Source organism: Scyliorhinus canicula, chromosome 4 (assembly GCF_902713615.1).
Source record: "Scyliorhinus canicula chromosome 4, sScyCan1.1, whole genome shotgun sequence".
Lineage (NCBI taxonomy): Eukaryota > Metazoa > Chordata > Chondrichthyes > Carcharhiniformes > Scyliorhinidae > Scyliorhinus > Scyliorhinus canicula.
Window position 1 is genome coordinate 188,702,427 of NC_052149.1, and position 16,559 is coordinate 188,718,985.

At 43.5% G+C, this 16,559-nt stretch overlaps 1 protein-coding gene across 2 annotated transcripts in view; it reads left to right on the forward strand.

The window, feature by feature from the left end:
* The window catches only part of rufy1 (RUN and FYVE domain containing 1), an 89,526-nt gene that overhangs the window by 43,169 nt on the left and 29,798 nt on the right, over positions 1-16,559 (forward strand). For both annotated transcript variants that reach the window (XM_038795708.1, XM_038795709.1), the window contains exons 10-14: positions 3,850-3,966; positions 4,566-4,733; positions 6,188-6,285; positions 10,505-10,624; positions 14,267-14,396. In XM_038795708.1, the coding sequence (XP_038651636.1) occupies positions 3,850-3,966; positions 4,566-4,733; positions 6,188-6,285; positions 10,505-10,624; positions 14,267-14,396 (633 nt within the window). The remainder of the gene's footprint in view (positions 1-3,849; positions 3,967-4,565; positions 4,734-6,187; positions 6,286-10,504; positions 10,625-14,266; positions 14,397-16,559) is intronic.

Genomic DNA, 16,559 nt, shown 5'->3' on the forward strand with positions numbered 1-16,559 from the left:
AAATACATTGACACCAGCATCAGTCCATAACAGGGTCATTTATGAGTCTGGCAACAGTGGGGAAGAAGCTGTTTTTAAGAACAAAGAGAACAAAGAAAAATTACAGCACAGGATCAGGCCCTTCAACCCTCCAAGCCTGCGCCGATCCAGATCCTCTATCTAAAACTGTCGCCTATTTTCTAAGGATCTGTATCCCTCTGCTCCCTGCCCATTCATGTATCTGTCTAGATACATCTTAAATGACACTACCGTGACCACCTCTACCACCTTCGCTGGCAATGCGTTCCAGGCACTCACCACTTTCCATGAATATCTCCCTGAAACTTTTCCCCCCCTCACCTTGAACTCGTGACCCCTAGTAATTGAGTCCCCCACTCTGGGGGGAGGGAAAAGCTTCTTGCTATCCACCCTGTCTATACCTCTCATGATTTTGTAGACCTCAATGAGCCCCCCCCCCCCCCCTCAACTTCCGTCTTTCTAATGAAAATAATCCTAATCTACTCAACCTCTCTTCATAGCTGGCGCCATCCATACCAGGCAACATCCTGGTGTACCACCTCTGCACCCTCTCCAAAGCATCCACATCCTTGTGGTGATGTGGCAACCAGAACTGTACGCAGTATTCTAAATATGACCGCACCAAAGTCTTGAATTTGTTCGTACGTGTTCTCAGACTTTTGTACCTCCTACCCGATGGAAGAAGTTGGAAGAGTAAGCCGTGTGAGAGGGGTCTTTATTATGCTGCCCGTTTTCCCAAGGCAGCAGGAGGTGTAGATGGAATCAATGGATGGGAGGCTATTGTCTTCACTCCTGCTGTGGCCATGGCTCCCCTTTTTAGTCAGTGTACATTATTACAATGGCCAGAGTGTATATTTACAAGTGTCTATTTACAGTTTAGTTTGAGCTTCAGCTTTCCATTGGACCAGTCCTCTTTTGCTTTTTCCCTTATCTCTCGCATTCTCTTTATGTGCCTTTGTCCGTAGTCTGCTTCCCTTACTCTACTGTTTGCTGGCTACGAACAGATCTTGGTACAGATTGAATGGCGTCCACATCTTGTGGAAACCAAGGTTGTCCAGTACCCAACGAGTCTGGGGCAAGCCCAGAACATGCAGGTGTGGTTGGTTGGGCCTCCCTGGCACTGTTTACATAGGTTATTTCTGGAGGTGGAAGACCAAACTATTTAGGTTTTGGTTAGTTGCTCTGTGCGCCACCTTTAGCTGTGTTAGGCTCAGCCCTACGCATGTGGAGGTGAAGTTCGCCCTGTGTATTACTTCAATACAGAGTCCTCCCCCATCTCTATACATGAGTCTGCACCGACCCACTTAAGGCCTCACTTCCACCCAATCTCCCGTAGCCAATAATCCCTCCTAAACTTTTTGGGCACCAAGGACAATTTAGCATGGCCAATCCACCTAACTTGCACGTCTTTGCACTGTGGGAGGAAACCGGAGCACCCGTAGGAAACCCACGCAGACACGGGGAGAATGTGCAGACTCCGCACAGACAGTGACCCAGCGGGGAATCGAACCAGAGACCCTGGCACTGTGAAGCCACAGTGCTAACCATTGCCACTGTGCTGCCCAGTTCCTCTTCCCATTTTTTCCTCGTCTCTTCCTGGGGGGTAGCATCCTCCTCCAACAGTCGCCCGTACAAGTCTGCACAATTTCCCTTCCCTAGGTTGCCCACGTCCAGAAGTTCTTCCAGTAACCAGTGTCCTGTATCTGGGGGTATGTCTTTGTTTCCTTACGGAGGAGTCTTTTTAGCTCTGGTCGTTTTCTCTTGGTAAATGGAACCTCTCCGTGAGTTCCCCGAGGGCCACTACTCTCGTCCTTGTACATGTCCCTAATCATCGGTGTTCCTGGTCCTGTCTCCATCTTTTGAAGGTGGTGTCCATTATTGCAGGAGTAAACCTGTGGTTGTTGCAAATGGGGGTCCATGGTGGGCATTTTGGTTAGGCCGAAGTGCTGCCTCATTTGCTACCACGTTCGGAGTGTGGTGACTACCACTGGGCTCCTCCAGTATTGGGGAGGGAGGATGGGAAGTGAGAGCTGCGGCGGCTAAAGTTTGGAGGGGTGCCCTGATGCAGGAACTCTCCTCCATCTTCACCCACTCTACTTCCGGTTTCTTCACCCATCCCCTCACGTTCAGCAAGAAGCTTGTGGATCCAGTAACGAACCATTACGACCCAAAGCCGTCCATAATCCTCCAACGCTACAGATTCAAAACAACTGGAAAACCCTTGGGGAACCTGTGGACAAAAGCGCTGTCTGGATTAAGGAAGCTGACCAAAATCTGAGAGTTTGGCCCATTCCTGACCGAGATACTAAGCAACCAGCTAGTGTATGTGATCAATAATGTTGCGATACAAAAAATCGTGATCAATAATGTTGCAATACAAACAATACTGTTGGTAGTATCTGTCCTAGATCTCAAAAGGGCTATAGAATTAGCACTACCATTGAAGGATGCGAGGAAAGGGGCCCAAGAACTCCCAAGGAGCCAGCATTCCCAGCAAAGTTTCCTACATATCTCACCCACCGCTAAGACATTCTGGCATCTCGGAAGAGGGGCTGGATAACCATAGCAGTAACAGGGAAGCCTTCCCAAAGGACTACAAGTGTCAGTCGCGAGGCTGCTGTAAGCATTGCCAAAGGACACGACCAGGCAAGGCAAAGAATAAAAAATATAGATTCAATGACGTGCCTCAGCACTCTTAATCCAGCCCCTTTACCCCACTTCCTAATGTTTGGCATCAGCATAGTCTCAGAACATGTTTTCTTGAATCGGGTTGATGCTTTTCAGAGGAAGAAAGGGAGGGAAAAAAAGATTGCAGTTAATATCAGAACTGTCAAGTATTATATGTCCTCACTTCTAAGTGAAACCATTTAAAGTGAATCATGGGTTCCCGTAGAATTCCATATTAAAGCCAGAGTTAGGCACCGTTGGACATTCCTTGCCCAGTAAAAACAATGCACAAGTTGAAATACTGTACCGTATATGTGAAGTACTGTGCATTCTTAGTTGGAGTAAATGACTGAATACAACATAAATGCTATATAAATTCAAATTCGATAACACAAAATCACCCCAAACAAGCTCTGAATAGCACATGGCCCAGGATTTAAGCCGGAGGTAGGGAAGAGGGAGTTCCTGTTACTCTTACTTCACCACCCAGTCGGCAGCTTTCCATCATGAAACATAGCATGGTGGTTAGCATAAATGCTTCACAGCTCCAGGGTCCCAGGTTCGGTTCCCGGCTGGGTCACGTCCTCCCCGTGTGTGCGTGGGTTTCCCCTGGGTGCTCCGGTTTCCTCCCACAGTCCAAAGATGTGCGGGTTAGGTGGATTGGCCATGCTAAATTGCCCGTAGTGTCCTTAAAAGTAAGGGGGGGGGTTGTTCTGTTACGGGTATAGGATGGATACGTGGGTTTGAGTAGGGTGATCATTGCTCGGCACAACATCGAGGGCCGAAGGGCCTGTACTGTTCTATGTTCTATGTTCTATATGGCTCCTCTTCAAGTGGCAGTGACTGACTCGACTGAGCCTCTGGCTCAAGTTCCCTGCTCCTGGATCTTGGTCCCCACTCTCTCCATACAGCCTTGGCCTCTGATGATAGTGGTTGGTCCAGCTTCAAAACATGGGGCAGCTGGCCAAGAGTTCAAATAGAATGAAAACGGTGACACACAACGGGCCCTAAAGTACAAATGATGTTGAAACAAAATGACATCAAACAGGTAACTTAAAACAAAGACTTGCTATAAAGTTACTCAAGTAACTTTATGCTTTTGTGTATGGAAATTGCAACTTTTTCCATCAGTTTTTAAACTCTTTATTTTTGACTTTTAATCAGGTGAGCAGACAAGATTCCGAAGTAGAGCTGGAAACATACAAGCAAACTCGTCAAGGTCTGGACGAAATGTACAATGAAGTCTGGAAACAATTGAAAGAAGAGAGAAAAATTCGAATGGTAAATGTTTGTCTGCAAAGGATAATGGTGCTTTGTTTAAGAAACGAGCAGCAGTTAATAAAAAGATTGGTTACTAACTTTGTGAAACTTTTGAATATTGGAGAAAATTTTAATTGGTGTATTTCAGTACTGGCTTTAAAAAGAACCATGAAAATTAACTAAACTTTGAACATTTATTTAGATATGATCATTTTGGGCAGCACGGTGGCACAGTGGTTAGCACTGCTGCCTACGGCGCTGAGGACCCGGGTTCGAATCCCGGCCCTGGGTCACTGTCCGTGTGGAGTTTACACATTCCCCCCGTGTCTGCGTGGGTTTCACCCCCACAACCCAAAGATGTGCAGGGTAGGTAGATTGAACACTCTAAATTGCCCCTCAATTAGAAAAAATAATTGGGTACTCTAAATTTAAAAAAAAAAAGATATGATCATTTTTGGTTACGTCTGTGTAGGAATTCCTGTCTATAATAGTCGTGGAAGAAAAAGTAATTTTAGCATGACCAAACTCTCACTTAACTTCCAAACATATATCCTCACCTGTTTGCTTTTATTTTTTTTGTTCAGTTTTAATGGTTGAAACGGTGTATACTTTCTATGCAGGAACTGGAGAAAGAACTGGAATTGCAGATGAGCTTGAAGCAAGAAATGGAAATAGCCATGAAGCTATTGGAGAAGGACACACATGAAAAGCAAGATACATTAGTAGCTCTCCGACAACAGTTAGAAGAAGTTAAGGCCATCAATTTACAGATGTTTCATAAAGCTAAGGTAAAGCATTGAGGGGGATGGGATAATACTGACTCCTCACTGAGCAAGTAATGTTCAAGGCTATACATTGTGGAAGTACTGGGATCTGGAATTAGAATTTTAAAATTAGAATTCCTCCAGTGTAGAAGTAGGCCATTTGATCCATCGAGTCTGCATCGATCCTCTAAAAGAACACCCTATCTAGGCCCACTCCCCAACCCCAACCCCATAACCCCACCTAACCTGCAAATCTTTGGCTACTAAGGGGCAATTTAGCACAGCCAATCTATCTAACCTGCACATCTTTGGACAGTGAGAGGAAACCCGAGCACCCGGAGCAAACCCACGCAGACATGCGTAGAAAGTGCTACAAACTCTACAAAGTCAACCAAGGCTGGAATTGAACCTGGGTCCCTGGTGCTGTGAGGGAGCAGTGCTAGCCACTGTGCCAATAGTTAATCATATTGCCTTACTTAACATCAGAACAATGATGGAATATGACAGTAGCATAGAACCATAGAAATGCTCTATATTATGGATTTTGCTCTTTATAGTCCTGCTACTCACACTATTTTGAATTATTTTTATAAAAAACAAATTTACAATTGGGCAATTTAGCATACCGAATTCATCTACCCTGCACATCATTGGGTTGTGGGGGTGACACCCACGCAGAAACTAAGAGAATGTGCAAACACTACATGGGGCTGGGATCGAATCCGGGTCCTCAGCACCATGAAGCAGCAGTGCTTACCACTGCACCACGGTGCGGCCCTACTATTCTGAATTAATAACCCCTCTGTATTGACACGACAACTGGAGGAAATAGCGTTTCAATATTATTCCTATTAAAATACTTTTAAAAATCTTTGATACTTTTGGGTATTTTACACCAGTGGAAATAGTTGGAATCATAGAATCCCTGCAGTGCAGAGGGAGGCTATTCGGCCTATCGAGTCTGCACTGACCCTCCGAAAGAGCACCCGACCAAGGCCCACTCTCGCACACTATCCTGCAACACCATCTAATCATTGGACATTAAAGGCCAATTTTAGCATGGCCAATCCATCTAACCTGCAGATCCTTGGACTGTAGCAGGAAACCCATGCAGGAACCACAATCACCAGTCATCCCAAGGGGGAATTGAACCTGGGTCCCTGGCGCTGTGAAGCAGCAGTGCCAACCACCATGCCACCCCATTGCTGTGCCTCATTGTGTCCCATCTTCTCCTTTGGTCTGTGACACCTTAAGTCTCTGTTCGTAACGATAGTTTTAAAAAAAAATCCCTGGTGAATTTATATGCTGCTTGCTATGTTTGGCTTTAATGCCTTTTCAATAATTGCATGTTAAAAACTGCACAAAGGTGTAGCTCCAGAGTTAAAAGATGTCAAATAAAGTTCTTCTGCAATAGATGTAAAGTGTTGTAGTTGTGACCTATTCTGTGTTTTATTCTCTTTTGGTGAATTGTCATTTAGAACTCTGAAGGCTCAGCGCAGCAGAAGAATGAGATGATAAACTCTTTGGAACAAAAGACTAATCAGATGATTGATGCTACGAAACAGATGGAGGAAAGGTACAGTAACGATAGAACCTATATAAATAAATTTCATTCACGTGCAACATTCTATATTCACAGCTGAAAACATTATTATGATTCTTCATGTTAAATTTGTCTTTGCACGGGCAGCACGGTGGCACAGTGGTTAGCACTGCTGCCTATGGCACTGAGGACCCGGGTTCAAATCCTGGCCCTGGGTCACTGTCTGTGTGGAGTTTTCACATTCTCCCCGTGTCTGTGTGGGTTTCACCCCCACGACCCAAAGATGTGCAGGATAGGTGGATTGACCACACTAAATTGCCCCTTAATTGGAAAAAATAATTGGGTACTCTAAATTTTTTTTTTTTAATTGTCTTTGCATAACTATCTGCAATGTTGGTGCTTTCCTTTTGAAGGAGAGTTAATTAACACTGTTTTTGGTAGATTTGGTAATGGGTTGCCGGACTTCCCAATCAAGGGGTAGCATGTTGTAGAATATGCCTAAACTGCATTAAATGGTAAGTTAATTGTCTTCTTTTTGTTATACAATCCGTCCTGGGGTCAAATCTGAGAACTTGCTGTTCCACATGGTTGTGGATCAGACTGGGTGGTACACTACTTTATTTTTAGCCACCTAGTTGAAATCAAAGCATTAATGCTTCAGTGAAATAGCTGTACAGTAAACTTTTTAAATAAATGTAGAGTACCCAATTTTTTTTTTTCCCAACTAAGGGGAAATTTAGCGTGGCCAATTTACCTATCCTGCACATCTTTAGGTTGTGGGGTGAGACGTGGAGAGAATGTGCAAACTCCTTATGGACCCGGGGCTAGGATTGAACCCGGTCTCAACGTTGTGTGAGGTGGCAGTGCTGACCACTGCGCCACCGGGCCGCCCAAGCTGCATGGTGGATATTGATGCAAGACTGTTTTTTCTAATTTAAAGTGCCCCCTTCTTTTGTTTTCCAATTAAGGGGCCATTTAGCGTGGCCAATCCACTTACCTGCACATCTTTGGGTTGTGGGGGTGAGACCCATTACAGAAATGGGGAGAATGTGCAAACTAAGAATAAGGCAACAGGGCTAACCACTGTGCCATGTGCCGCCCCTTTTCGGGCTCTTATTTTGCCTTCTAATAAAGAGTTGATAGCCCAGTTGATTTAAAAAAAATATATATATATTAAGGTATTTGAAAATTTTTATAAAAATAACAAACAATTACATCAACATGGTATAATAAACATTCCCCCCCCCCCCCATCTCAAACTTCATTTACCCCAACCATAAAACAACAATCCCCCACCCACCCACCTTGGAATACTGCATCTGCGGACATTTTAATTTTCCCGAGAAAGTCGACGAACGGCTGCCAGCTCCAGGTGAACCCGACCATTGACCCTCTTGAGGCGAACTTTATTTTCTCGAGACTGAGAAACCCAGCCATGTCACTAACCCAGGTCTCTACACTCAGGGGCTTCGATGCCCTCCACATTAACAAGATCCGTCTTCAGCCTACCAGGGAGGCAAAGACCAAGACGTCAGCCTCTTTCACTCCCTGAACTCCCGGCTCTTCCAAAACTCCAAAGATCGCTACCTCTGGACTCGGCACCACCTGTGTTTTTAGCACCGTGGACATTGCCTTAGCAAAACCCTCTAAACTTCAGGCATGCCCAAAACATGTGGACATTATTTGCTGGGCTTCGCACACCTACCTTCTACCCCGAAAAACCTGCTCATCCTAGCCGCTGTCACGTGTGCCCGGTGGACTACTTTAAATTGTATCTGGCACATGATAAGGTGGTATTAACCCTGCTTAGGGCCCATAGACCGGCCTCTATCTCTCCTCCTAGCTCGTCCTCCCACTTGCCTGTAAGCTTCTCCAACGGAGTTTCCTCCGCCTCTGAAACCTATATCTGAAACCTTCCCCTCTCCCACCCAGGTACTGCAGACTACTTTATCCTGTATCCCCCGTGGCGGCAGCAGCGGAAAGGCCAGCACCTGTTTTCTCAGGAAGTCTCGCACCTGCAAATACCTAAACCCGTTCCCTGCTGGCAATTCAAATTTATCTTCCAAGGCTTTCAAGCTGGGAAAGCTCCCATCTATAAATAGATCCTCCATCCTTCCAATTCCTGCCCTTTGCCAACTCTGGAACCCTCTATCTAGCCTACCTGGTACAAACCGATGATTGTTATAAATCGGGGTCCAAACCGATGCTCCCTCCACTCTCTTATATCTCCTCCCATTGCCCCCAGATTCTCAGAGCCGCCACCACCACCGGACTTGTGGAGTATTGAGACGGCGAGAACGGAGGAGGTGCCATTATCAGTGCTCCCAAACTGGTGTCTTTGCATGACGCCGCCTCCATCCACTCATGCCGATCCCTCCCCCACTATCCACTTCCTAATCATGGCTATATTAGCTGCCCAGTAGTAATTGCAGAAGCTCGGCAGCGCCAACGCACCCTCCCCCCGACTGCGCTCCAGCAACACTTTCTTCACTCGCGGGGTTTTACCCGCCCACACAAAGCCCGAAATAACCTTATTCATCTGCTTGAAAAAGGCTTTTGGGATGAAGATAGGAAGGCACTGAAAGACAAACAGAAATCTGGGGAGGACTGTCATTTTCACGGTCTGTACCCTCCCTGCCAGTGATAGTGGGAGCATGTACCATCTCTTAAAGTCCCCTTCCATTTGTTTTACCAACCGGGATAGGTTTAACTTGTGCAGTGCCTCCTATTCTCGGGCCACCTGGATTCCCAGATACCGAAAGCTCTTTCCTACCATTCTAAGTGGCAGCTCTCCCAGTCTCTTCTCAAGAGCCCGGTTGATTGATGGTATTGTTGCTACCACAGTGTGTTTTTAACCCATATGCGGTGGACAAATGACTGTAAGCAGGCTTTGTTTAATCAATAGTGTTTATTCACACTCATAATGTTACAGTTTATCAACCACACCATCCAACACAAGTTATTTTACAGAATACTAAAGTTCAAACTAGACCTTAACTTAATAGAGTACCCAGCAAGTACCCAGACAGATAAAGGCCATTATCTATATTTGACTTTGTTAGTCCCCAGTGTTCGGTCCTTGGTCTAGTCTGATGCTCTGGCATTTTCCCTGTGTATTGTGATGTCTAGGCTGCAGCTTGACCATTACTTGGTTACATTTTCCCAGCGTCCTTTGTATGCCATGTTAGGTGGCATTCGGCCACAATATCAAAATACGATTGTATTGCTAATTATTCACTTGAATACACTTTGTTAAGAACTGAATCAAAACTTGAGAAATGAAATATCAAACGATAGACGAGGGCCGAAGCCAAAAACATAAAAGCATAAATAAATCACTTTAAACACAAACAGAAAGATGATTCAAGAATTCAGGAATGCCTGAATTCGGAACAAGACTTCGACCACGAGGTCCTACTTTTAAGAGAATTCTTTCCTCTGATTTAACCCCTTATTTACTCTCATTGGTTTCTAATTCTCAGCTGAGACCTCCTGGTTTGTTCAAATGGATGTCTGTTACTTAGAGGATGAATATTAATCAACCATTGGACATTACTTAAGATTGACTGGTGCCCATTAAAACTAGCTCAGCGTCTGCGTGCGCAGTCTCAGAAAAATTACTTGATAGGTTTCTCACGGCACAGTTTGGCCTGGAGACCTTGCTGTAACTGATGATTGTATTCTCACAATTAAGACACCTTTAACAACTTTATCTCTCAGCATTCACTTAGCACCTAAAACTATCAATAGTCTATATGCCTCTGACTTGATGCAAGGTAAAGAACATCAAGCAGTGTGTTGGAAAACCACTGTGTTGTCAGGTCATAGAGTACGGTTTGATTTTCTTTTCTCCACCTCAAATTTGCCCCACTCTCCATATTTTATCCTAATCCTGGATGTACCGCTGTGTGTGTTGCGCAATGTGGATATTGGATAGTTAACCAAAAGGAGTAGGGAACATGATGGCTGTTCTAGGGTACACTAATGTATCTTGTTAGCTGAGCTGAAGCAGTATTGGCAGATGCCTGGTACAGAGGCAGTTGATGTCAGAGTTCATGTACTCAAAAGAAGCAATGAAAACCTTTTCAAAATCTAAATGATGAGGGTTCAGAGTTAATTGGTATGAAATCTTTTGAGTGCTGCATTATTAAATAATTATTACTATATTATTCGTATTCAACATTTTTCAGATATATCTTTCTGATATCTCATAACTTCTGCATCAATTGACACTACATTTGTTTAATCTTAGGTTGCAACAGTCTGAACAAACTAAACATTTAGTGGAAGAGAAAAATCGGAAGATTGAACAGGAATTTGTCAGCAAAATTGAGAATCTCCAGCAACAGCTCAGTGAACTGAACAAACAACGGTAAGAAATCAGAACAGTGGTATATCTTCTATAAGATATTGCACTAGTAACTAAATCATAATCTTTATTAGTGTCACAAGTAGACTTGCGTTAACACTGCAATGAAGTTACTGTGAAAATCCCCTCGTCGCCACACTATGGCGTCTGTTTGGGAACACTGACAGAGAATTCAGAATGTCCAATTCACCTAACAAGCACGTCTTTCAGGACTTCTGGGAGGAAACTGGAGCACCCGGAGGAAACCCACGCAGACATGGGAAGAATCATTACCTCAATGCTGGCAGCTAATAGAATAATGGCCAGAAAATTTATGCTGGGACATGGCGTCAAAGGCACCCATTGAATTGAAACAGCTGAATGTAAAACAGAATTAACAAATTGATGAGTTAAAGTGCTTGACACAAAGAATGAAGGGTGGGAGGGACAGTAAACAGATTAGCAAGACTTTTTGAATGAAATTATCAACTCTCATGTTAATGCTATGCTTTTGAGATGGATCTCAAAAGTCCTGAATATGGCTCTGATGGGACTCTATATTTATAGCTTGTGTGGAAGTGCATTGTGCAAGATCCTGTTAAACATTTTGGTAATATTGAAGCTCATGAGAGCAGCATCCAAGATGACCAATGCAAAAAGATCACTAGCTATGCTGTCATGCTGCAAATCTTCATGGAAATCACAGATCTCCTTGACATTCTCTAAGTGGCCAACAATGGTGCATTTTCACGTGTCCAGACATATCAACCATAGTAATATGGGTCTGGCATAGATTTAATTTTTTTCCCCCCCCAACCACCACCAAACCCCCAAAATCTTTTAACTGGGAGCTGGCTTTTGACTTCATCATATGCAGCTAGTGGAATCAAGTCCACAGTTTATTTGCCTGGAATTTTTGCAGATGTATAGAAAATGATTACAGTTGAAAGACTTTTGTGTCGCTATAAATCTAAAAGTGTGATTGTTCTAGTTCCTTTAGTTCTAGCGAGCCTGGTAACTTTATTTGAAATGATCTATTTTCCGCATGATTGTGCTGAACATGCAGAAACATTAATCTTTGTGTTTTATAGTATGAAAATTATGTACATAATTTTTTAGCTGGGTGAGTTTAAACTTTTTATCTATACTCCGATCTTTTTCTATTATCATGCTTTAAGTTATAAATAGAAATAGAATACCTAATAGGGGTGGTTGGCAGTACTTGTGATGAAAACTCAGCTGACCACCCAGAGAGAAATCATTAATATTCATTGCATTAACAATTTGCCATGCTGTGAGAAGTTATTCAAGAGGTGATAAGGCACATTTTGTTTCAGTAGATCGCCTCTTGAGGAAATACTGCAATGCAGAGGCAATTTTTCAAAATCAATACCTCTGCTAGGAAAGGTATTTTAAAATATGGATCCAACAAGTGCTATCCATTAGCTGTTTCAAATTAATTTTTTCTATGCCATTGAGTGTACTCACATCTTTGGATTTTTCATAGAATTTGGAAATTAGTTTTTAAAATGTTTTGTTTTCAAATTGATGTGGTGAGTTAGAATTGTACCCAAGCATATACTGCTATTGTTGAGACGGGGGTTTATTTGTTCATGAAGTAGGCAGTGAACATGTGCTCCATGTTAATTGGGCCAATTAGTAATTGGTTTCATTTTGGACTTCCTGTAAAGAATCCACCCTTTTGTTTGGATATCCATATTCATTGTCTGGGGAAGGGGCAGAGTGGGCACCTGTTTTATACAAAAGGAGCTTTCTGACAGCCACTAGGAAAGGAGTTACTTAGATGGTCGCTCCACTTATCCCCTGAGCCCCCTGTGTTTTGTTCATAATTGCTCTTTCTGAAATAAAACCACTTCCATGATTTCCAATAATCCTCCTCTCATTCGTGTTTGAAATTAAAGGTTGAAGAAATGCTTAGAAAGTAATGTCTTGGGGCGGCACAGTCGTTAGCATTGCTGCATCATGGTGCTCTGAACCTGGGTTCGATCCCGGCCGCCTTTGCTCTGTTGAGCTCTGCCCGGTGTTGGCCAGGTCTGCCCCAATGCCTTGATGTATTCTGGTCTGGTATCCTTCCCAGATGGTGTTTGTTTGCCTGCTCAGCGCAGGATTCTTTCCTGGTACTGGTACTGGTGCACCTTTGCAGTTATAGCCCTCGGCTGCTCTCCGGTCTAGGGTTTCGGCTGTCATGACCTGTGGGCTCTGTCTATCTCTTTTTTTCTTAATTTTTTAGCATACCCAATTATTTTTTTCAAATTTAAGGGGCAATTTAGCGTGGTCAATCTGCATACCCTGCACATCTTTGGGTTGTTGGGGTGAGACCCACACAGACACAGAGCATGTGCAAACTCCACACAGGTAGTGACCCGGGTCTTTGGTGCCGTGAGGCAGCAGGGCTAACTACTCTGCCACCATGCTGCCCGGCTGTCTTATCTCTGACGGGTTGGGGGAACTGGTCCTCTCTTGTTCCCTTTAGGCTTCCCTGCATGGCCACCAACCTCGCTATCTCCATCTCTAGGGCAACGATCCGGTCTTTCGGGTCTGTTGAGGCTCTTTCCAGTTCTTTGATGGTGTTCCCCATGGCCTCCAGTTGCCTCTCTGTCTGCATGATGGCCAGGGCCTCCGCGACTGCAGCTTTTTATTTTGTCCTTTCCAGCCTCCTTGAGCTCCCTAGTAAGACTTCCTTCATCGACCCTCCAACAAGTGGGGGAGCCCCGTGTGCAGCTCGTTCTGGTGTGGCCGCCGTTTCTTTGCCTCGTGATTCTGCCGTCGCGTTTGCTCTCTTCTCCTGACTTCTGCAATTTTTTGTCTATTTACCTGCTATTATTTGGCATTACCCCTTATGTTTCTGTTGGAGAGGGTGAGGGGATGCTTTATTCCCTGTTTTTGTGGGCTATTTTGGGTAAGAGCCTAATTTTGGGTTCTTGGGAGGACAGCTACCTTTTGTGCGCCTGCTCAGCACAACCCTGTCACTGGAAACCTCTAAGTATTCTAAAGTCTTTACATGTTTTCTGAAATGTGGTGCTGAATTAACCGTAATATTCCAGCTGAGTCGTAGCCAGTGATTTGTAAAGATTTACCATGATTTTTTTGTTTTTATATTCTAAGCCTCTGCTTACAAAACCCAAGTAACCCATGTGCTTTTCTAACCACCTTCTCAACCTTCCCTGCTACTCAAAATAATTTGTGCACATGAGCACTAAGGTATTGAATTCCATCTGCCATACTTTTGACCATTTCACCATCCTGAAGTCTACATCAATCATCTGAGCATTATTGAGGCTTGAGTTCAAATTTTCCTGCAGCTACCTAAACTTTCCTAATCAACAACCTCTCCAGAATATCTCTGATGAGTAGGTCTGAGATGCAAGAAGAGAGTTGGTTTTTGAAAGAGCGCATTTACCTGCTCAACCTTGTATGAAATGGGTTATACTTTAAAAGATGTGCCTTGTGATGATAGCAATGTGAATGTCCGTTTTGCTGTTGATGACATGCTTGTCGGGTCTTTCTTGTCTCCAAACGTGGTATCATGTTGCCTGTGGAATCATCAGTTGAACAGCTAAGCCATGTAGTTGATAATCTGCACTTTAAAAATGACACAGTGAGTAAAATTTTGCAATTAACTCTGGTTTTTTTTTTTAACTATAGCTCTATTTTAGATTCTGAACTTAAGGCTGAGAAGGAACAACGGCAAAATATTCAACAACAGTTGCAACAAGAGAGAGATGTAACATCTCAGTTAAAAGCTGAACTGCAGCAGAAGTCGGGGCTAGAGAAGGTAAATATGTGAATTTTCTGCAGATAAATTTCTTGTTTTTGAAATGGCACTGAGCAATTCCGTATTCTAGAAAATTCCAGATTTTGGAACGAAACATTTGGCCCATAATGCGGCTTACATGTTTGCCATCCTGTTGAGGATAATCCGTATGGTCCTTTCAAGATAACTTCTTGAAATTCACTGGTAAAGACCCAAGAACACACTTCTGCTTTGGTTGTGTCAACATCACCAACTAATATCCATATTCCTCACACATTAATGAACGTGGTTAGCACTAGCTGAACCAGACATGACCCATTAATATGCTCATCATAATGAAAAACTTATAAATGGAGACGATCTAAAGACAGGCCTTGAAGATAAGTTATGGGGCTGTGAGTATTTTATTTGGTAGCTTGTTCCATTATGACACTGTTCCTGGAAAGAAAGATTGTTGATGACTGTCTTGGAAACAAATGGCCTTTGTAGTTGTACGGATGGCTACCTCATGTTTAGTCATTGCTGGAGGGTACTAGGCACTTGTTGCTGTCAATTCCCACCAGTTCATTCCATGTTTTATAGAACATGATCAATCTACTTTTCTCCCTCCTTTGCTGTGGTTATTTCCATTCCACATCTTTGATCAAGGATGTGCACTGGTGTATTTTCCAAATGATTCAGGCAGAATTTTGAAGCGTTCCTTTGGATTCCTTCAATTTTATTTTTGACTTTTGCCATATAATGACCCAACACATGGCTTTCACACTCCAGATTGGACAAACAAGTATTTCGTAAGCTGTAATTATATTTTTATTGCAATACCAAAAATGCTTCCTCAGAAATCCAAGAACCCTGTTTGCTTTGAATGTTATGTGTTGAATGTGGAATCCCCATTGAAGATAGATTTTTTAGATGAACCCCCAGGTTTGTTTGTGTATCTACCTGTTGTGGAATTTGATTACAGAGCTTAAAGCTATCTGTTGTTGGATCTTTTGTTGGTGGCTTACATGACAGATCAATTTTTGGCATTGAATTTCATCCCCTCATTTGTCTTACCATTTTTGCAATTCCAGAAGATCATCTTGGAATTGATATGACCTTGAGTACTGCCTGATGCATAGATCATGCTGTCATCTGTGAATAGTTGGACTTGGGTTTTTAGCTTGTTAGGAAGGTCATCTTTGTAAGTCCTGAAGAGTAAGGGCCCCTGGAGGCACGCTGGAAAGGACATCTCTTGGAGGAAATGATTGTCGAGCACACACCACTGTGGAATGGGATTTTGTCAAAGGCATGCTGCTCCTGACATTGAAATTGGAAGTGCGCGCCACTTCCGCTCTCTGGCTTTTTGCAAATTGATGTCAGCATGCAGGTGAAACATGTGTGGTCACTTGGCAGAGGATGTTTTTCAGCAGTGAAACCCACCATCATCTGATATTGCTGCAGTTACAGTTGGGCTACAAAAGAGCCCCCTAGTCAAACAAGAAGGCTCTGCATCACGACCACCACTTTTTCTGCCCAACTCCTCTGCCATCAACATAATATTTGAGATCTCCATGGTGGCATGGGTGCTTCGTAAAATTAAATATGACTTGTAAATATTTCACGTTACATTGGTTTCATTTTATTCACGTATATATCATGGTTATTTGTTGAGACGGTAACTTGGTCAGATAGCTAAATGTACTGGCATGCCTCCTGTACTGACATGCCTCATGCTTGGTATGCATTGATGGTTATAGAGAAGTTGGAGGAATTTCCTTTATTGTGGGTGAAACAATGTTGTGTTCTTCTGTTCACCCTTTATTGAATGTTCATGTCAGTGTCCAGAGTTGTAGTCTGTGGAATGACTTAACTTGCAGGTTCAGCTGGCCCTCTCTTCATACATCGCAAAGGACATTGTCCAAGGTAACTCACAACAGGGAGAATTAAATGGTGTAGGTGAAATCAGAGCCCTACAAAGACACAGCCATCAGCCTGGGATGGACACAGATTTTCTAACGCCATTTTAGGCTCCTCCGCTTTCTTTCTTTGACTAACTATTCCCACCAGAACCTGGACACCAAGACCTTCCCTCTTCCATTGACTTGTCCTTGCCAGTCTCAAGTCTTCATACAAGTTGCCATTCTCCTGCTTCCCTCACTTGTGTCGTAGATTTAAATGAGGAAAACCTGACGCACAACTGCC